Source organism: Mesoplodon bidens (assembly GCF_964165515.1).
Source record: "Mesoplodon bidens genome assembly, chromosome: 5".
NCBI classification, from domain to species: domain Eukaryota; kingdom Metazoa; phylum Chordata; class Mammalia; order Artiodactyla; family Ziphiidae; genus Mesoplodon; species Mesoplodon bidens.
In genome coordinates, this window is record NC_138161.1 from 6,561,035 (window position 1) to 6,582,873 (window position 21,839).

Here is a 21,839-nt window from a genome sequence, read left to right on the forward strand (position 1 = left end):
TCACGGGCTCAGTAGTTGTGGCTCACAGGCTCTAGAGTGCAGGCTCAGTAGTTGTGGCACACTGGGCTTAATTGCTCCAAGGTATGTGGGATCTTCCCAGATGAGGGCTTGAACCCATGTCCCCTGCATTGGCAGGCGGATTCTTAACCCACTGAGCCACCAGGGACGTCCCTGAAATGTATTATTTTCTTAGAAAGAGACCAAAGAATGTCAGAAAACACTACCCTGGAAACTTCATAAATATTACAGTGGTAAGAACCCTCCACTCAGGACATAAAGTTGATTTTTCATACATCTTAGGAACATTTGGTAAAGAACGGCAGGTACTCATTAATTCATTTTAAAACATTTTTGCATGTGTTTAGTTTTTGGTCCACCTCGTTGTAAAAGCAGAATTGAAGGCAACTACACAACATTGTAGTATTCAGAATTATTCAGATGTATACCTCGATCTTGAACATTCTCATTTCTCATTCTATAATCAAATGAATGTGATATACAAACTTACTGTATTTATAAGCAGCCACCCCTTCTCACCATGGTGCATTCCAGAAAAAACATATCATCAACAGGGTCACATTTTTCCATTAGGTTTTTAACTGTGGGTTGTATTCCTGAGTCATACACAACAGCAAAGAAACTACTATAAACTCTATAATGATAGCAATATAGTGAAATCATGCTTCAAGTGCAATTAAATGGGCACTGCTATACTGTAAACACTAATTGTTTAAAATATAAATGGTGCCAAAAATCTGAACTATACACTATCATAATTTGATATCAAAAACTGGTATGCTAACTATATAGTGAGCATTAATTACATAATTACTAAATTTATTTTCAAATCCTTGAAAGCAGAGTTTGCCTTTTTCCTAACCCCAGTGCCTGGCAGACACTAAATAAATGACTTTTGACTGAACATTTTAAATTAATTAATTAATCAATTAATTAAAAAGAACATTAGATGGTTGACTTAAAGCCTAGATTTTTAAATAATACACCACAGAATCAGAAATCCATATATGTGGAGCCTGCTTACTTTTTTTATTGATAACAATGTGGTGTAGCATACTTATATTAATACAAATATACTCTACAACAATTTAATCAACTTAAAGGTAGTTATGGGCCTGATACTAGTCCTCTATCAATTTTTAACAGATCAATGAGAAAACTACCATTTAACAGACTGAATATTCCAGAGAGCTGCTTGATATATGCTTTCAAGGTACATGCTGACTAGGAATAGCCAAAAATCAAACTTGGTTTTACTTTGCTGATGACTCTCAGATTCAGTTTCATGAATTAGAATGGAATTCTCACAGGTGAACCCAAACAAACCCATATTCCAGTTATATAGGTAGAAATTTTAGAACAGTTCTGGGTCCTGGGACTTTCAGAATTCTAAAGATGTTCTCTCTTGGGGGACTTCCCTGTGGTCCAGTGGTTAAGAATCTGCCTTTCTATGCATGGGACGCAGGTTCTATCCCTGGCCTGGGAACTAAGATCCCACAGGCCTGGGAACTAAGATCCCACATGCCTCGGGGCAACTAAGCCTGTGAGCCGCAACTAAGACCTGACACAGCCAAATAAATTAAAAAAAAAAAAAAAAAAGTTCTCTCTCTCTGGTGGGTATAATTTGTGTTAAGCCCAAGTAACTCTTTTGGAAACTGAACCACTCTGGGAAGATACATCTGAGTGTATGAGTGACCTACACCTGTGTAACAAATCACCCCAAAATTTAACAGCTTAAAACAACAGTGTGGTCGGCCACGGCTCCAAAAAACTACTTTGATAAGATCATGATTTTATTAAAATTAATGGATTAGAGATAGAGAAAATATGGTATTATATAGATTTTTTCAAAGTTAAGTAAATACACATTCTAGAAAGCATCTATTAACCTAAATAAACTAAGTTGTTTAGCATAAAATCCCGTTCTTCCATTTTTCTGCAAGATCACTGTTGGTTTCGTAACCTCCTGGGGTCGATTCACACGGAAGTTTTCTGCTTTATAAGTCTGTCTCCCGTTCTCAAATGAACACCTACTGGCTTGAAAAACAACAACGAACGTTTTTTATCTGGTGGGTCAGGAATCCGGGCACAGCTGGGTCCTTTGGCTCAGGATGTCTCGCAAGGCTGCTTCAGCATGTCGGCTGGGGCTGCAGTTACCTCCAGACTCGGGGGGAAGTTCCAAGCTCACCCGAATGGCTGGTGGTAGGATTCTGCTCCCGCAACCCGCTCGACGGAGGACCTCAGGTTCTCCCTGGCTGTGGGCCTGAGGCCTCAGTTTCCTGCCACGTGTGCTTCCCCGTGGGTCAGCTTACAATACGGCAATTGGCTTCCATCAATGTGAGCAAATGAGAGAAAAAGCGAGGGTGATTAAGAAGGAAGTCAGAATCCTTTAGTTACCTTACCTGGGAAGCGACACCTGAGTCACACTGGAGGGGATGGGATTATATACCAGGAAGTGGGAGTCAGCGGAGGCCCTTAAAAGCTGCCCGCCACGCTGTGTGCGTTCCAAAGACAGCCTCAGAAAGGTACGTGATAACTCCCTTCTTTATCATTCTCTACGGAAGGAAAAGTGACTGACTACACATGGAGGAATCACCTGGTTGTTTTCCCAGCTGAATGAATGTCTGCAGTTAGGTGACCCTCAGCATCTGGTAGACAAGAGTGAGGTGCTACTTTTGCCTCTTGATAACCAGTGGAGAGGGCTTCGTATCTTCCAGACAGTGCCTGATCACCCTTTCCCAAAGCCAAACACAGTTCAGACTGAGTCTAAGGAAGCTCAAAGTGGTTCTTACAGAAGGATTCAGGAATAGAACTGGTTTGGGAACTTAAAGCATTCTTTTTTTGTTCTAGCACGTATATATATATATATATATATATATATGTATGTATGACTGAATCACTTTTCTGTACACCTGAAACTAACACAACATTGTAAGTCAACTCTACTTCAATTTAAAAAAAAAAAAAAAACAGCCAGCCTTAGAGAATGAGACTGTAATTCACTAACTTTTAAATTGTTGTCATTGTTGTTACCTGATGTGAACTTTATATTTCCTGTGAATATAATCTCCCCAAAGTCCAGTCTCAGGAGTCTTACATTTTAGGTAGAAAAAAATATAAAAACCAAACTGAAAATTTTTCCAGAAAATACTTCAAAATAACGTGTTGTTTTGTATTCCTAATTATTCATTTATAGTTAAATATATTAAAGCACAGGTTCATTTCAATGTCAATAGCTATAAATCTAAAAATACTTTTCTTCTATTAGGTTGTTTACTATGTCATTGGCTGATCTAACAGAAACAAATCTAGATGGACATTTCCCCAGTGTGGCCTTAGAAAACGGCAGGAGGTCTGCAAAATGCCAGAGCAGCAGCCCAGGTTTTCCCAGGAACAGCAACGATTCCGACAAGAGTGTTGATTACAGCAGATCTCAGTGTTCCTGCAGAAGTTCAAGTTCTCACTACAATTATTCAGAAGACTTTCTCTCTGAATGTTCAGAAACCACGGCTAAAAAGAATTATTTAGAGAAGCCTGTAGTAAAAGAAAAAAAGGAGAAGAAAAAGTATAATGTTTCTAAAATCTCCCAACCTAAAGGTAAGAAGCAAAATTTCCCAACCAAGACCAAACTTCTGGTTATAATGGCATTGTTATTTAATGCACTACTATCTGAAGTGGTCCATATTCAGTTTTATTGTTTTCCCAGATTGTAAATTATAAACATTATAAGTGAATTTTCATAGAAGGAATGGGAAATAGAGAAATTAAGGATAATTACAAAATAACAGAAAGTTAGGCTTAAAACATAAAGCCTAGCCCTCTTGCCGTTTTTAGTTAACAGGTGGACTTGTTACAGAATACCACAGTACTTGGAATTCACTGGCCTCTTGCCTTTCATCTCAGCTGAAGAACCAAGGTCTCAGTCACCAGTGAAATGTAAATATCTGTCTCAGCACCCCAGGAAGATGGTCTTCGCGTCCATCTTCCTGGTGAGGCAAACTGGCAAAGATGCTCTTTAGAAACAAAGATGGTTCAAAAGGCTGTTAATAATGTCATTTCCTTGTGGATTTTAAAAGTACTCCATCAGCTCCTAACTATCCAAATTGGGATTAGCTTTGCAACATCCTAGACCTCTTCACGCCCCGCCCCCTGCCCAGGCGGTGATTATTCCCAGGCAGGCAATCCTAGTCTTATAAATATTCCCTATGTAGAAATAGCTGGAACTCTTTTTCCACTGTGACCATCAGAACTGCCCAGTCAGTAGCTGGAAAATAATTAAGAGCCTACTCTAACTGGAGCACATGTAGTGTCACATTTACCCAGTACCTGCCTCCCATCCCCACCCTGCCATGACCAGCTGTGCCTGGGACCCCCAGTGAAGACCTAGAATCTTCGATTGCCCTTCTTTCCAGCTATAGAGCAGGGATTCTTCGTCCAAGACCCACATCTGCAAACCCCAAGGAATCCTTTGCTTTTTTTTTTTTTTTTTTTTTTTTTTTTGTGGTACGCGGGCCTCTCACCGCTGCGGCCTCTCCCGCCGCGGAGCACAGGCTCTGGACACGCGGGCCCAGCGGCCATGGCCCATGGGCCCAGCCGCTCCGCGGCATGTGGGATCCTCCCGGACCGGGGCACGAACCCACGCCCCCTGCATCGGCAGGCAGACTCCCAACCACTGCACCACCAGGGAAGCCCTCCTTTGCATTTTTGTGTGTATTTATTTGTGTTTGTGAACTTTCTAGGGAGAAGGACCCATAGTTTTCATCCAGATTCTCGAAAGGTTAACAGCCCTTTCTCTGGAGAGGTGGGAGTCCCGCACATCCTGGCAAGGCCCAGGGCAGAAGACTCTGTGATGGGAAGTCTGTTCGGGCATTTGTAGAGATAATCACAAAAGCACATACATCACGGACAGGCTCTACAGTCATACTCCCTCAGCCACATTTGAAATTTACAAAACTCTGAAAACCAAACGTTTTTTATATCTTTGGCACCAACACTGATTTGGCAACAAAAACCTGATTTGAACTGACATGAGACTGATCTTTATTTATTTCACCTTGTGTGAAATATAATCATATAAATTTCACTACAAAAATATTCACTACAAAAACAAAGCGTGGGGGCCTCCCTGGTGGCGCAGTGGTTGAGAGTCCGCCTGCCGATGCAGGGGATACGGGTTCGTGCCCCGGTCTGGGAGGATCCCATATGCCGTGGAGCGGCTGGGCCCGTGAGCCATGGCCGCTGGGCCTGCGCATCCGGAGCCTGTGCTCCGCAACGGGAGAGGCCACAACAGTGAGAGGCCCGCATACCGCAAAAAAAAAAAAAAAAAAAAAAAACAAAGCGTGATGTCCCCAGCCCTACTGGGCGTACTTTGGAAAATACTATATATGCATCACGAAGAATAAACCCCCCAAAATTCAGAAACAGTTTGGCCCCAGGGGTTTATGACAAGAAATCCTCAAACGATATACTACATCTTACACGGAGTCTGGGCTTTTGTGGGACTGCGTGAGAATGCAGTTAGCATTTATAAAACCATTTCTACAAGAAACGAACTGCATTTTGAGTTCTAAGCACCTTATAATTTGAGTTTTAAAAACTGATTCCTCGGGCTTCCCTGGTGGCGCAGTGGTTGAGAGTCCGCCTGCCGATGCAGGGGACACAGGTTCGTGCCCCGGTCCGGGAAGATCCCACATGCCGCGGAGCAGCTAGGCCCGTGAGCCATGGCCGCTGAGCCTGCGTGTCCGGAGCCTGTGCTCCGCAACGGGAGAGGCCACAACAGTGAGAGGCCCGCGTACCACAAAAAAAAAAGAAAAAAAAAAAAAAAAAAAACCTGATTCCTCATTTATTTATTCCACGAATATTTATTGTGTCCTTTATGCAAGATACCTGTTCTTAAATTGGGAGCAGCCTAAATGAATTGTCACTTCACAGTGGACTAGAACCTAAATTCCATGATCCGAGGGAGGGCTTGCTCTCCCTCGGGTACGCTTTCGTGTATGAATACTCTGAAATTATTTTAAGTAAATCTTGGCTGCATCATTAACCCAAATTATATGTCCCTGAGGGTCCTCGTACCGGTGTATGATGACCTTAAAACACTCATTGTAACATCAAGCTTTGTCACAGAATGATAAAAGTGTCTCTTGGTTTATTCTTTTATTCTTTTGTTCTCTCCCAGCTCATGTTTTGCAAGTGTTTGCCAAAAAAATTTAATCCGCAAGTAATTGATGAATTAATGCTGGGGTAATGTAATTCTAACCCAAAGCAAAAAGGCGTTACGTTTTAGCCAGTGCAGTCTGTTCTCCAGTGAAGGTTCAATTTCTGTTCAGCTTTCTCATATATAAAAGTAGACCTCTGACCCTCAGGGGCTGGTAACCCTGGATCAGGAACCAGCACTACAGACCCAGAATTCACTCAAGAATAGTAACATCAGCGATTATTTTCAATTTCCATCTTAGAAAAGCAAATTTTATAGCAGAAAAACATTTCATAGAGAAAAATTGTAGGGATAAAAAGAGGACTTCAATATGATAGGATATTTGCTCTGGTCAGATATTGGAGATTTACTTAAATTAATGTAAATAGCGAGCAATATATTTCTATAATTTGATTTTCAAAACATGGTTATTTCTTCCTTTTGTAGAAAAATGTACTTTCAGAATTCCTTCAATTATATATCCTTCCTTGATGTGTTTTGTCAATACAATGCTAAAATATGTGATAGTCATTCAAAAACTGGTATACAAAAAAAAGTTATTTTACTGCATTCAATTGCTCTGGACAGCTTTTGCCCTGTTGTCTTTAGTCGGGGGAAGGTGGAAGCCCTGCGGTGAGGTTGAGGGGATGCCCTCTCCAACACTAATGCCAGGGCTCTGGAGAACAGGAAGGGGAAAGGCCTGCCTTTGAACCTCTTCTTACCCTGGTCCTTGAAGGAAGTGAGCTACGTCTTTTAAGGTGACCTGGAAGAGAGAGAGAACCCGGCAGAGGGCAGAGCCAGCGCCAGCAGGGACGTGGCTCAGGCTGAGGACCAGAACCAGATTGAGGGTGTGGAAGACTTCGGGAAAGGAATGGGACCAAGCGACCAAAGAGGAAAGTGACCAGGAGACGGGGCTACGACGGGGCCAGGGAAAATGGGGGAAGAGACAGCATGGGTACAGCAGTGAGACAAGAGGACAATCGTGCTTTTAGAAGGAGGGGCTGAGGGTGAGAATGCACCTGGGGAAATGGACGGGCTGGAGCCAGTGAAGAGGCGAGTGCGGGGCTGTCCTTAGGTCTGTTCAAAAGAGCACAGTTGGGCTTCTCTGGTGGCTCAGTGGTTGAGAGTCCGCCTGCCGATGCAGGGGACACGGGTTCGTGCTCCGGTCTGGGAAGATCCCACATGCCGCGGAGCAGCTGGGCCCGTGAGCCATGGCCGCTGAGCCTGCGTGTCCGGAGCCTGTCGGGAGAGGCCACAACAGTGAGAGACCCACGTACCTCAAAAAAAAAAAAAAAAAGAGCACAGTTCACTCTTTGTAGTGGGAAGCACGCCTACTTTTAAGCAATGAGAAGAGTCCCTTTTTGGCTAACATGGACTTAAAGGTATATGTTTTTGGTGAATTAAGTGTTTTAGCTTAGCGGCTTAACAATTAGTTATCTTAAGAGTAGCTTAATCATTCAGCTAAATCTGCCTTATTGTGTGAAATGGGACAGAAATTGTTAGCTTTACCATTCTTATGTATAGGTTAGGATAATGAGATATAAATCTTTAAGGATTAAACCCTATTTCAAGTTTCCTAACCTTTATTATTATGCAAGTATGCATGACATATATAGTATGAATTTATTCTACATCACTCAAATGCAAGTGGGATATTTACCTTTCTGAAGCAAAACAGTCTGGTTCATTCTCTCACGCGCACCCACTAGGGTAAATAAGACATTGAATCTCAGTCATGTTTGGGGAGTGAAGGGAGTATGGGGGGCCTTACACAGACAAGGACGTTTGGGGAAGGGTCTCTGGCCCTTCCATTTTCATCACGTCTGTGTTTCTTGTCCAGGCCCATGTGATCTTTAAAAGGCTGACACCTCCTGTTTTCGAAGCACCCAGGCCCTCGGTGCACATCTCGACCTGGGGCCTTGGCCTGTGCCCCATGCCCGTGGGGTTTAGTCCCCACTCATGCTGACTCTGCCCTCCCATCACTCGAGTCCAGCGTGAGGTGGGGACACAAGCCTCCAGTGCCCACGGAACCCACCACCCCTCATCCCTCCAGGCTCAGGAGAATCTCTTTCTCCTCCACGGTCACACCACCCAAGAGCTGGAAGGCATTACAAGCTGGGGTCAAGTTCAGTCATGCTGGACATGGTGTGGAGCCTGAGAGCCCTCACCTACCCCTGTTTTCATCCAGCCTGATCCACACTGCCTGGGTCTAGAACTCCCCCAGCCAGTGCCCAAGGTATTAAGAGTGTCCGGCCTGATACAACCGCAGACACCTCTTCTCTGGCCTTCTAGTAGGTGTCTTAGAGTCTGACCTCTGCTTCCCAGTTTTCAGTGTGCTCAAAAGTCTATTCCAAGATACTCAAGTATTCAACCATAGCCCCTACTACATTGTTCCCAGTGGGAAAATAAAAACCTCTGGAGGTGTAGTTGTAAAGACAGTCCATTGGTTATTGATTTGATACCGATCCTGTGATCATTGTGAAATCTGTGTGGTCTGTCATGCTCAAGATTCACATGCTTTATCCTCAGAAAGCATCTTCTGTTTCTTTTGACTCATTGTTTCCATCACGGGCAGAACTGCCTTTCCCACCACCTAGACCAAACACGCTAAGCCACGTCTCAGATGATGTGTCCACGCTTGGCCAATAGCTCAGGGTTAGGACTCCAGTGACACTGGCCACTAAGAGCCTTTCTCTCTCCAGGATGAGGACCATTTTTTGTGTGTGGGGGGGGGGGGTTTGGGGGTTTTTTTTGTGGTATGCAGGCCTCTCACTGTTGTGGCCTCTCCCGTTGCGGAGCACAGGCTCCGGATGCACAGGCTCAGCGGCCGTGGCTCACGGGCCCGGCCTCTCTGCGGCATGTGGGATCTTCCCAGACCGGGGCACGAACCCATGTCCCCTGCATCGGCAGGCAGACTCTCAACCACTGCGCCACCAGGGAAGCCCGAGGACCATATTTTTCTTAGATTCTAGAATCCAGTTTCAATCTTCTCAGAGTATAGATATACTAATATGTGCACATGCACACACACATATATTTACATACACAGATGCACATATGAATATCATACAGATGCACATACAATACATATGGGGCAGGGACAAAGGTACATAGACGTGAGTCTGTCTCACCACTTACCAGCTGTGTGCCCACTGATAAGTGACATCACTCAGCACAGTTTTTTCATCTTCCAAATGGGATAGTAATACAATGAGGTTACACATACATTTGACATACTCGAATTCGGTTACATAAGCTTCATGTAATATCGTTTAGATGCCTTTTGCTCAAAATAGACTCCCAAATACAAACCATCTAAGTAGTTAATTTAGTGCTCACCCAAAAGTAACAGAGGAAAAATTGGTTGTGTTGGGTTTATTGAGAGATGGAATCCTTATATGAATACTCTAAGCAGTTTAATGGCTTTTTAAGGTTCTTTTTAAATATATGAGATCGTCATATATATAACATTAGGCTCTAATGTTACACTCTGATTGCCTTGTAACGTTTTGTTGGAAGAATTATGTCAGATAATCTACATAAAGCATTTAATTCGATGCTTCACATACAGTAAACCCTTAGTAAATGTTATCGAGTATTATGATTTTTAGTATACCTTTTATGCTAGAAATAAGTACAGGTTTTAGAGTCATAGAAGACCTGGTTTTCAGTTCATTTTATGTTACTTTGTGGTTATGTAACCTTTGACAAATGACTTATAATCTCCAGCTATGAAACAGACTGCTACTGATGTTAAAGGATTGTATTAAATGAGATACCTAAATACAAAGTACCTAGCCTAAAGCATGGGTATTCATTCAGTGTTAGTTCCTTCCCCTTCTAGTTTGCACGTGTGTATGTATATGTGTGAGGGCAGGGGGCGGGGGGTATTACACACGCCTGTATATTTACATATCTACATATCTATATACACATTACTAGTAACAAACTGGATTATTTGCTTACACAGGCCAGAAGGAAATCTCGGTGGAGAAAAAGCACAACTGGAATGCACCATTTTTAAATTCTCAGATCAGTGTGGCTGCCCAGAGACGAGATGCCATGGCTCACCGCATACTCTCAGCGAGGCTTCATAAGATTAAAGAAATGAAGAATGAATTAGCTGATCTACACTGCAAACTGGAGGCCACAGTCATAGAAAACCAATTTCTGAAACAACTCCAGCTTAAGCACTTGAAAGCTATAGGAAAATATGAGAACTCACAAAATAATCTACCTCAAACTGTGGTTAAACATCAGAACGAAGTAAAAAATTTAAGGCAGCTACTCAGGAAATCCCAGGGAAAGGAAAGAGCCGTGTCTATGAAACTTAGGGAAACAGACAGCGAGCTGTTGAAGACTAAAGATGACTTGCAGGCACTGCAGAAACTTTCTGAAGACAAAAATCTTGCAGAGAGGGATGAGCTTACTCAAAGATTGTCTGTTCTTACAACAAAAATGGAGGGAAATGACAAACAAATACAGGTCTGTATTTCAGAGGTCTAGAAACGTTAAGTTTCCAAAGTTAATAGAGAGAGGGTGCGCATTCATCATATATGCCTGTGGAATGAAGCACTACCAACTGCTGTGCTGAGCAAGAGCACACGGATGGTGGTGTCTGATGGGGAGGGGGCGGGGAAGGGGAAGGGGAGGGGCACAGGAGAGAGAGAAACAGCTCCTTCTGTTGTGCACTGAGCGAGAGGTCCTGTGGCTATGTTACCCAACCTAACTCGGGTCCGCTCGCCCGTGCACAGTAAAGCCAATCTACTGACACCGGGCTGTAGTGAAGGAAGGTGTTTACTGCAGACACCAAGCAAGGAGTCCAGGCAGCTAGTGCTCAAAAGGCCCAAACTCCCTGATGGCTTTCAGGGAAAGGTTTTTAATGACAGGGTGAGGGAGGGGGGACGTGGGCTGTGTGATCACCTCGTGGACATTCTTCTGATTGGTTGGTGGTGAGGTCATCGGGAGTCGGCATCATCAACCTTCTGGTTCCAACCCGACTGCGGTCTCCGTGCTGGTGGGCAGCATGCAGTTAACTTCTCCCACCTGATGGGGTTTCAGTATCTACAGAACAGCTCACAGGACATGGCTCAGAATATTAACTGTAGGCCCCGAGGAGGGACTAAAGGTCCTTTACTTTGTTTAATGGCTAAACTGTTATACTTTGTCTTTTTGACTATTTTCCTTTCCTTCTGCATTTTCTCATTTCTCTGATTAAATTTACTCTTTGGAACTCAGGAAAGGCCTAAGAGGATAAAGCTTTTCTACAGACCAGAGGCAGGCGGAGGACACTGCAGGGGGTGGGGTGAGGGGTTCTGTCCCAGGAAGGCCCGGTGCGGTTCTGCTCAGCTACAGCTGGGCTCATTTATCTGGAAATGACCGTTCTCTCGGTCAGTCCAGCTGCTGAGGTCAGGGGAGTTTGTTCACACGCTGAAGGGGGTTGTGCTGTGCTGTGTTGTGGGAAGCCTCTCCTAGAAAGCAAGCCCCTACTCCAAACTGCCTTCTTAAAAGGTTACTTCCCTAAACCCTGAGTGCATCTCCTCACCACCCCTCTCCTTGTTCTCTCCCTCATCATTCTGTTGAGACATTTCTAATGTCCTAGAAATAGAAAATCTCCCCAGGTAATATTCCTGGGGACAGATAGGGAAAAGGAATTTAAATAATTTTAGAAATGAATAGATAGATATTCCTCAAGGGTGCATGGTGGTCAAAAGCCTGGGGATTACATTACAAGGGATGATTTGGGAGAACACTCTGATCATATTGAGAAGTCTGCCTATTTTACATTTACATTACATTACATTACATTACATTACATTTACATTACATAGTTTTGGTCTCTATGGACATAAACACAAATGGAAGTAATTTACTGTTATATTCCCTAATGGTGAGAGACAAGTATTTTCAATGCTCTTGAAATAATAATAAGATATCAAGTTCCGTTCAGCCACTTTTTTTTCTGTTATTTCTTTTTTGGTGAAACCCTGCTCTATTTTCAAAGAGAATTTTCTCACATAAAATGGATATGGGAGCTACAGGAAATAATGAGCCACCTCATTTTTCATTCATGTAAATAGTGTACCAAACTTCTAACGTTTGGCCTTTCAGGTAGGATTGGATCCATCTTAGCCTCTGTCATGTGAAAGTAAATGTATTTGTATCTCATCTACATATTTTTTACACAAACACGTTTAAGTAGCTCATGTTTTTATACTACAACCAAAACCAAAAAGAATTTGAGAACTAATTAGCTATTTTCTTATCGGAGGCACTTGGTTGTATGGGAAATTTCATTTGGTTGTAGGGCATTTGGTGGGAGAAAAAGTTTGTGGGCCAAAACATGTCGGTATTTTTTTTTATGTTAATATGTTAGGAAATGGGACTTTTAGTGATTATTTCGTCCTATTAACTTACTATATTTTCCACTTTAATGAGAAAGTATTAATGTTGTAATGAGGGAAACCACACTTTATGGAAAAGAAGGAAAGAAAAGGCCTTTTGACCAAGCTCCTGTCAAAGTCCCGCTCAAACAGTTCTCCAGTAAAACAGTTCTCGTTCCACAGAGAAAGCAAACATGCAACAGTGAGTCCTTCGTATTTATAGATGGTTAAGTTACTGTGCTAAGTCAGTCGTTTCACTGGCATATAATCCATCCACGTGGTGTGGCTCTGTGAGACCCCATCATAACTTCCCGTCTCAGTTATCTGAGAATCACAGTCCGAGCCCTGATGGTCTGCACTGACGCTGGTCAACCCTTTGGCAAGAGGGACTTGAAAGGTTTTCACGGAGTGGACCATGCTAAGTTAGCAGTATACTTCATTTCAACAGAACTGCTTAGGTTTAGTTGTAAAGTATAACGTTGATTTTACTTATTGACTTTTCAGGATCTGTTCCAAAATTTTCTTTTTACCAAATTCCAGAGTGTAAAAAACATTAGGCTGGAAACATGATATTTATTCCCTAGAGTTGGGATCTGGAATTTTTTGGCTTTTTGTGGGTGTGGTAATATTTAGTTCTAATATGTGTCCTCCAGACAAGCCATCCAGTAAAATTGTATTAAAATTTTGGACTTTTCATAAATGTAATTAGTTCCATTACAGTCGAAGTTTTTTATAATACTACACTGGTTCCAGAGAGTTGAACTATATACTCTTTTCAGAGCTTGGAGCAACAACTGAGGCTGAACAATAAAGCCTTTACTCGGCAGTTGGCCTTTGAGAACCAGAAGACCTTAGCAGCTCAAGCAGCTACAAAGACTCTGCAAATGGAAATAAAACACCTTCAACAAAAACTTAAGGTACTTCTTTCAGAGCAAAATGTAACGAAATTTGTGAAATGCTGCCTCCCAAACTATCAGAGCTCTTTATGCCTAATGTATCTTTAAATTACTTAACTTCAAGTATAGCTTTCTCAAATTAACTGTTTCCCCTACAACCATATGAACAAAGGATCCGAAATTATGAGAATCAGTTAACAGCCTGGTGAATATGTAATTAGAAAAATTAAACCTCTTGTCGATTCATTCACAAGACTTCTTATTATCATTTTTACCTCATCACATGAAGTAATATTGTACTTTGTTAACATTTTAGTGGAACCCAAAATAAGTTTTTCTTTTTTTTTTTTTTTTTTTTTTGCGTTACATGGGCCTCTCACTGTTGTGGCCTCTCCCGTTGCGGAGCACAGGCTCCGGACGTGCAGGCTCAGCGGCCATGGCTCACGGGCCCAGCCGCTCCGCGGCATGTGGGATCTTCCCAGACCGGGGCACGAACCCGTGTCCCCTGCATCGGCAGGCGGACTCTCAACCACTGCGCCACCAGGGAGGCCCCAAAATAAGTTTTTCTATTTAAAAAAATTCACTTATAACATTAAAATATTTAGAGTAATTTTTATGGCCCATAAATTCATTTTTTCATTTTTTTAATTGAAGTATAGTTGATTTACAATATTGTGTTAGTTTCGGGTGTATAGCAAAGTGATGCAGTTATATTTTTTTCAGGTTATTTTCCATTATTGTTTATTACAAGATATCGAATATTGTTCTCTGTGTTGTACAGTAAATCCTTGTTGCTTATCTACTTTATATATACATAAACTCATTTTAAGGCCTCACTTGCAAATATGCTTACAAAACTGTCTTTTTTTTTTTGCTGTACGTGGGCCTTTCACTGCTGTGGCCTCTTCCTGTTGCGGAGCACAGGCTCTGGACGCGCAGGCTCAGCGGCCATGGCTCACGGACCCAGCCGCTCCGCGGCATGTGGGATCCTCCCGGACCGGGGCACGAACCTGTGTCCCCTGCATCGGCAGGCGGACTCTCAACCACTGCGCCACCAGGGAAGCCCCAAAACTGTCTTTTAAAATGTGCCCTCACTTGGAGAGTATTATGCTAAGTGAAAAGTCAGACAGAGAAAGACAAATACTCTATGATATCATTTATTTGTGGAATCTAAAAAGTACAACTAGTGAATATAACAAAAAACAAGCAGACTCACAGATAGAACAAACTAGTGGTTACCAGTGAGGAGAGGGAAGGGGGAGGGGCAATATAGGGGTAGTGGAGTAAGAGGTTCAAATTATTAGGTATAAAATAAGATACAAGGATGTATTGTACAACACAGGGAATATAGCCAATATTTTGTAATAACTATAAATGGAGTTTAACCCTTAAAAATTGTGAATCACTATACTGTACACCTGTAACATATAATATTGTACAGCAACTATACTTCAATTTTTTTAAAATCTGCCCTAAAAGTGAGAATTAAAAATATTTTCTTTGGGGAGTTCCCTGGTGGTCCAGTGGTTAAGACTCAGCACTTTCACTGCCGGGCCCCAGGTTCCATCCCTGGTTGGGGAACTAAGATCCCACAAGCTCTGCAGCACAGCCAAAAGAAAAAAAAAAAACATTAAAAAAAATTTACTTTTCAGACTTTTGTTCTTTCTGCCTTCACGATTTCTAAAATGTGCAACAAGTTGGAAAAGCTAGATAAAATACTTAAGAAATATAGGTCGTTCAAGCCTCAGTAAATCTTAAGCATGATACTTTAAGACAAGAATCTTTAGCTTTTATGACAACTAGGAAATACAGTGGGCTTCCCTGGTGGCGCAGTGGTTGAGAGTCCGCCTGCCGATGCAGGGGACACGGGTTCGTGACCCGGTCCGGGAAGATCCCACATGCCGCGGAGCGGCTGGGCCCCGTGAGCCGTGGCCGCTGAGCCTGCGCATCCAGAGCCTGTGCTCCGCAACGGGAGAGGACACAACAGTGAGAGGCCCGCGTACCACAAAAAAAAAAAAAAAAATAGGAAATACAGGTTTCCCGGGAGCCTTGAGAGCACTCAGAGACAGGGAAGAAAGTTGGATGTAAACTCTCCCTTTGTAAATCAGGGAAAAGAGTTCTGTTTCATTCTTCTCTGGAGCCTCAGGAAACTTCAGAGAGAAGAATATGCCAGAAAATGGGCGTGGCTATAGGAACTACCTTAGAAGTCTAACAGAAGAGGCTTCAAGATCCATTGGTCAAAGCAAACACACACATATATGGAGACAAAGCAAACACACACATATATGGAGACACAATCAGGGAATTTTAAAATAAAGTTTGTGCTCTCATATGCAGCCATGTGCACATATATACTATACAGTCATTAAAAAAACAATTTTGACAGGAGAAAAGCTTAATTAATGAAATGCTTAATGAAAAGAAAGATACAAAATTCTATGTACAGTAAGATCCAAATTTATTTTTAAAAGGAAAAGTAAATATATGCAATGGATTTCTGTGCATCTGTAAAATGGAATGAGGGTTCTTTATACTGTAATATGGAGTAATCGCCAGGATATATTGATAAGTGAAAAAAGGAAGGCAGAGGGAAGTGTGTAGTATGCCATCATGTAAGAAAAGGAGACAATACAAATATATCTACAAATTTGCTTACGTTTTGAAAAAAGCATAGTAGGATAATAGTGGAAATGGGGAGAAAAGAGAGTAGAAGGGACAGCTATAGAACCTAGATTTCCTTGAATATCTTTTTGGTAGATTTGACTTTGGAAATATGTAAATATTTTGTGTAATCATGAAGCAGAGTGAAATGTAAAAAAAAAAAAAAAAATCAAAAAACTTTCCCTAAAAATCCAGAGTATAATGAAAAAAAAAAAAAAAAAATGAGCCCACTGTGTGTTCCGGTGTAGGCATAATGTCACAGTGAGACACCATTCCAAGAGACTTAAAACACATAAATTTCACTGCATATGCCTAGTGAAATACACTCTTGATGACAGAGTGGTACGGTTATTTTGAGACTGTTGTATATATCTTATGGGATAAAGCACATAATGAACTATGTTGGTGTCATTGAGAACTGGGATTTGGGGGATGGAAGAAAGAAAATACAGAAGTAAGATAAGGTCAAATAAAAATCCTGTAGTCCTGATTGTGAACTGAAGTGAAAGTATGATTTTATGATACATTTTTATCTTTAAAAATAAATACATATTTCCTAATGTGACCCCCTCACTAACAATGAATACCCCTAATGACATACTATCGTCTTCAAAATCCGTAACTCACTAAAAAGAACTAATAAGGCACCTTAAAAAAATTCTAGGTCTGGAGCATGAACTATACTATGTGAGCCTGGGACATATAGAGAAGCAAGGAAACTACAAAGAACCATGAGGGTAATGTCAAAGAGATTCAGGAGCCAAAGGTGGTTCTTACTGGCCAAAGATGGGGCCATTTAGGATCAGTAAAGATAACTGTGTGAATTGAAACTTAGCAAATATACAGAAATCAGAAAGTTCATAAGGATATTTACAAAACAAAACACCTCAGTGATTACTCAGTCACCTTTAGAGGATGCTAGGGAACCAGCACACTATTTCAAAAACTGGTAAATAAAGGAAAAGAAACAATTACTTTTACCTTTCCTATACTCAGAGTAAACAAATAATTTGTGCGAAGGGAAGACCTTCCTTGTAAAGGCATTCCCATCGATAATGAAGAAGGAATGAAAGGATGAGAATATCACTATTTTGGAACTTCTAATGAAATAGTGGATCTGAGCAATGATCGTCACAAAGGGAAACCATCCGATGCTATGCACTTCCTGACAGACGTACACACCTCCACCTAGGGAGTACTATTGCCAGAAAAACCATACCTAGATCTGATTAAACATTTAGCTCTAACAACCAATTTAAGAGAAATATGGTAGCAGGGGAACATGATAAGCACACGTCAGGGATGCGATCAGCACCATCAGACTGTGGCAACTTCTACAGCACAAACTACCCTGTTTCCACAACAAATAAATATCAACGTGAAACAAATAAAAGAGATGAGGGTGGGAACTTATAGATTAAAAGAGACTGTGAGGAAAAACTCAACAACCAAAAAACAAATAACCCAATTCAAAAATGGGGCTTCCCTGGTGGCTAAGTGGTTAAGAATCCGCCTGCCAATGCAGGGGACACGGGTTTGAGCCCTGGTCCGGGAAGATCCCACATGCCGCAGAGCAACTAAGCCCGTGTGCCACAACTACTGAGCCTGCACTCTAGAGCCCGTGAGCCACAACTACTGAAGCCCTTGCGCCTAGAGCCCGTGCTCCACAACAAGAGAAGCCACCGCAATGAGAAGCCCGCGCACCACAACAAAGAGTAGCCTCCGCTCGCCGCAACTAGAGAAAACCCGTGCGCAGCAACGAAGACCCAATGCAGCCAAAAATTAATTAATTAATTAATTTTAAAATATATATATTGTCCACGTCACAGTGGTTTGTTACTCTGTTAAAAAGCTAGTGCTGGGGCTTCCCTGGTGGCGCAGTGGTTGAGAGTCCTCCTGCCGATGCAGGGGACACGGGATCATGTCCCGGTCCGGGAAGATCCCACATGCCGTGAAGCGGCTGGGCCCGTGAGCCATGGCCGCTGAGCCTGTGCGTCCGGAGCCTGTGCTCCACAACAGGAGAGGCCACAACAGTGAGAGGCCCACATACCGCAAAAAAAAAAAAAAAAGCTAGGGCTTTTTTTTTTTTTAAGCTAGTGCTTTTTGATGTCGAGAATGATATATAATGATATGGCCCATTTCTGTTTCTGCTGGAACCTATAGATTTTATTCAAAGAACACTGAGCTCACTTTAAATTGTTTTTTTTACAAGAAATCAAGGTTGATAAAAGCAAACAGTTATAGAAATATTGGTATTGTGGTTCTCTTTAGGAGAAGGGTCGAGAGCTGGAAATTAGAAACATCTATACTAACCAGATACTTAGAAATTTACGTGACAAAGAAGATTATCCAAAAGGTAAAGTATGTTTTAATTATTTTTGCTCGAAATCTATTTTGAAGTATCTAGTCAGATTTTCTAACTTATATCACCAAGATAACAGACATTTTAAAAACTCGTTTTGTTAAGCATTGAGACACATTTTGTGATTCTAGAATAACAAAACTGTGACATGGTTGAAACAGCTAGAAGAGAAAAGAGAGGCTTTCCCGTGTTCCCATCCTCCACTCAGTCTTTTATGTCCTTACTCGGGTGAATGAGAGGGTAACTTTCAACTTGATGCAAAATGCCTGCCAAATACTGGACTTTCTAGGTAGAGAGAGGCATGGACGTGTATACACTGTGTGGATTTTTAAGGTTAACTTTATTTAGGTACAGTTTACCCCAATACGATGCACCCGTTTTAAGCGTGCAATTCCATGGGTTTTGACAAGTGCTTATACCCATGTAACCACCACCTCCCTCAAGATTTAGAACACCCACCCATCTCCTCAGGAGGTGCCCCCTCATGCCCCTGGCAGTCAGGGGTCCCCCAGCCCCAGCCCAAGACAACCTCGGATTTCCTCGGTCACAATAGTTCAGTTTGCCTGTTCCATAATTTCATGAGTGGGATTGTACAGCAGGTCCTCTTTGGTGCCTGGCTTCTCTTGGCCAGCGTGTTTTTGAGACGCATCTATGCTGTGCTACTATCATTAGTTTGTACCTTTTTATTGCTGAGTAGTATCTTTTCCTTCAAGACAAGATGTACTTATTCCCTCCCCCGCAAGATCTCCCAGCATAAGATTCTGCTCAGAAGAGGCACAATAGGAACACTTGCCTCTCATTTTGCTACAAGTAACTATGTGTTTACTTTTCAAGGCAACAGCCTCACATTTCCTTGACTGCCTTTGTTTGCTTTTGGTTTATAATCCAGAACAACAGCCAGCAGAGAAGATGATAAAATCAAACATGGGGTCATTTAAATGGGATAACACTTCAAGGAAAGTCACTACTGGGTTTAACGTTCATGCACTTTAGTGTGGGCAACCCAACCATCGATACCCAAGTGCTCTGACACAGGAGGCACGATGGCGCACCCTCTCACAACTGCACAGCTACGGTTTTGAATCCCTTCTGCCAGCAGGGGCAGCCGTGTCCTCCAATGGCAATGCCGACTCATCCTAACGCCTGCTTCTTTGGTACTTTACCACTGTGATAGCCATAACCTCTGGGGCCCAAAATAAGACAAAACAGGCAACATGCTAGGGGAAAAAGTGAAACTGGCAAATGTTATACATTTACTGAAAATCTTTAGAAAACATCTACTATACTTTGTTTTATAATTACATTACAAACTTCAGTTGTTATTTTATATTTAAAGTCAATATTGCTTCCAAATGTAAAATATGTTTCTTACATATAATACACCTGTTCTGTAGTTTCTTCAACAAAGTCAGTACAAGCAGACAGGAAAAGTGTTTCATTTACAAGTATGCGACACCAGGAAACCCAAAAATCGGAAGATGTTCCATCTTTGACAACTAAGGTACAGCAAATTTGAATTCTTGCAGTGTCTAATTAAACATATCTTTACAAAAATAAGCTCTACTCACTTGTTCTATACAAAAAGTATTTGTATTCATTAAATAAAACACAATTTAAAATTACCTCTACTGCCAAAAATATGTTTTTGCCACTTTTCTAAATTATAGGGTAAAAAGACAAGAGGAAACAATGGTCATAAAGAAAAATCGATTGAAATAATCCATGCAAGTCCTCACTGTACCAGTAAACTACCAAACCAAGAGGATTCCAAGAGAAAATATGAAGGTAATTTTAACAACTTTCAAAAGTCTCCTTTTTTTTTTTTTTTGGCTGTGTTGGGTCTTCATTGCTGCATGCGGGCTTTTCTCTAGCTGCGGCAAGTGGGCTACTCTTCGTTGCGGTGCACGGTCTTCTCATTGCAGTGGAGTCTCTTGTTGCGGAGCATGGGGTCTAGGCGCAGGGGCTTCAGTAGTTGTGGCACGTGGACTCAGTAGTTGTGGCTTGTGGGCTTAGTTGCTCCATGGCATGTGGGATCTTCCTGGACCAGGGCTCGAACCCGGGTCCCCTGCATTGGCAGGCGGATTCCTAACCACTGCGCCACCAGGGAAGCCCCTCTCCTCTACTCTTACTTTATTTTTTTAACTTGTGAATTACTCAGTGTGTGTATAAAAGTATACATAAAACAGATATATTCAATTTAAAGAACTGTTATAAAACGAACTCCACTACCTGCTTAAGACGTGGAACATTACCATCCCCTGGGACACCCTGCGGGCCCTTCATAACCTTAACCCTCCCGCTGCCCACCACAGACAACCACGATCTTCCATTTCATGCCAGGTTTTCCGCACAACTCCCGATCTCGTGTGTATTCTTAGACAACATGTTCAGTTTTGAAAAACTGAATCTCAAAGAAGATGCCCCTAAAGAAGATTCCAGAGCAGGCAGGCTGGGCGCAGCTTCCCTGAAGGCACCGAGGCCCAGCCAGGGCCAAGGTCATGCCGGGTCCTGGGAGCTGGGGACCCATCGGAGACGGGCAGCGGCAGGGCTGCTCTGCGGGTGGGGTGTGGGGAGAGGCCCTGTGTGCTGGGCTCCCCAGAGACAGCAGAGGGCTCTGTGCGGTGAAATGAGGGTCCTCAGCCCACCCAGGCTGCAGGCACCATAGGGAGGGCGACAGCTTGGCCAGGCCCCACGTGGTCAGGTCAGACCGAGGACACTGGAGGCTGGGGGGTTAGCGGGGCAGGGGCTTGGTGGTGCCAGCCCTTAATGCTTAAGCCCTTGGCCTGGTGCCCTCTGCGGTCCTGGGGCCTCCCTTCACCCTTCCTGCTGGTTCCTGTCACCCCTTCGCCACCAGGTCTCTTTCCTACCCTGTGTCCTTCCCTTTCCTGGTAAACGCCATCATGTCCTACGAGCACAACCTCTACTGGCTTCTTGAGAACACTTGCGTGGAAGGTAAATCTGTGTGCATTTCCTCTGGAGATGTCATGTTTCTACTTAGACTTGATTGATAATTGACTGGAAAGAAAATTCTAGGCTGGAGATCATTTTCCCTCAGAATGTTGAAGACACTGCCCCATTGTTTCCATGTTAACTTATTGCTAAAGGGACATCTGGGCGGCACCCCACCAGGCTGGGCGAGCACAACTTCCCTGGAAAGAGCCCCCCCGAGGGGCCCAGGGCCATGCCGGGAGGGGCCACCTCTTAGCAGTGAGGCCAGACTGGCTTTAGAATGAGGTTTAAATAACACCGAGGGTGGGCAGAACCCCTGGAAAGCCACTGGCTCCCGTGCGGTTCCTTCTGTGGTCACTGGTCGGTTTACGTTT

At 42.7% G+C, this 21,839-nt stretch overlaps 1 protein-coding gene across 2 annotated transcripts in view; it reads left to right on the forward strand.

Moving 5' to 3' along the window:
• LCA5L (lebercilin LCA5 like) overlaps window positions 1–21,839 on the forward strand; it is a 39,606-nt gene that overhangs the window by 14,522 nt on the left and 3,245 nt on the right. The window contains exons 3-9 of one of the 2 annotated variants that reach the window (XM_081235831.1): window positions 3,287–3,615; window positions 3,853–4,007; window positions 10,190–10,699; window positions 13,377–13,514; window positions 18,426–18,510; window positions 19,911–20,017; window positions 20,184–20,301. In XM_081235831.1, coding sequence (XP_081091957.1) covers window positions 3,297–3,615; window positions 3,853–4,007; window positions 10,190–10,699; window positions 13,377–13,514; window positions 18,426–18,510; window positions 19,911–20,017; window positions 20,184–20,301 — 1,432 coding nt within the window. In that variant the 5' untranslated portion in view covers window positions 3,287–3,296. Of the gene's footprint in view, window positions 1–2,912; window positions 3,616–3,852; window positions 4,008–10,189; window positions 10,700–13,376; window positions 13,515–18,425; window positions 18,511–19,910; window positions 20,018–20,183; window positions 20,302–21,839 lie in introns of those variants that run through there. The other variant, XM_081235832.1, reaches the window with a different exon arrangement.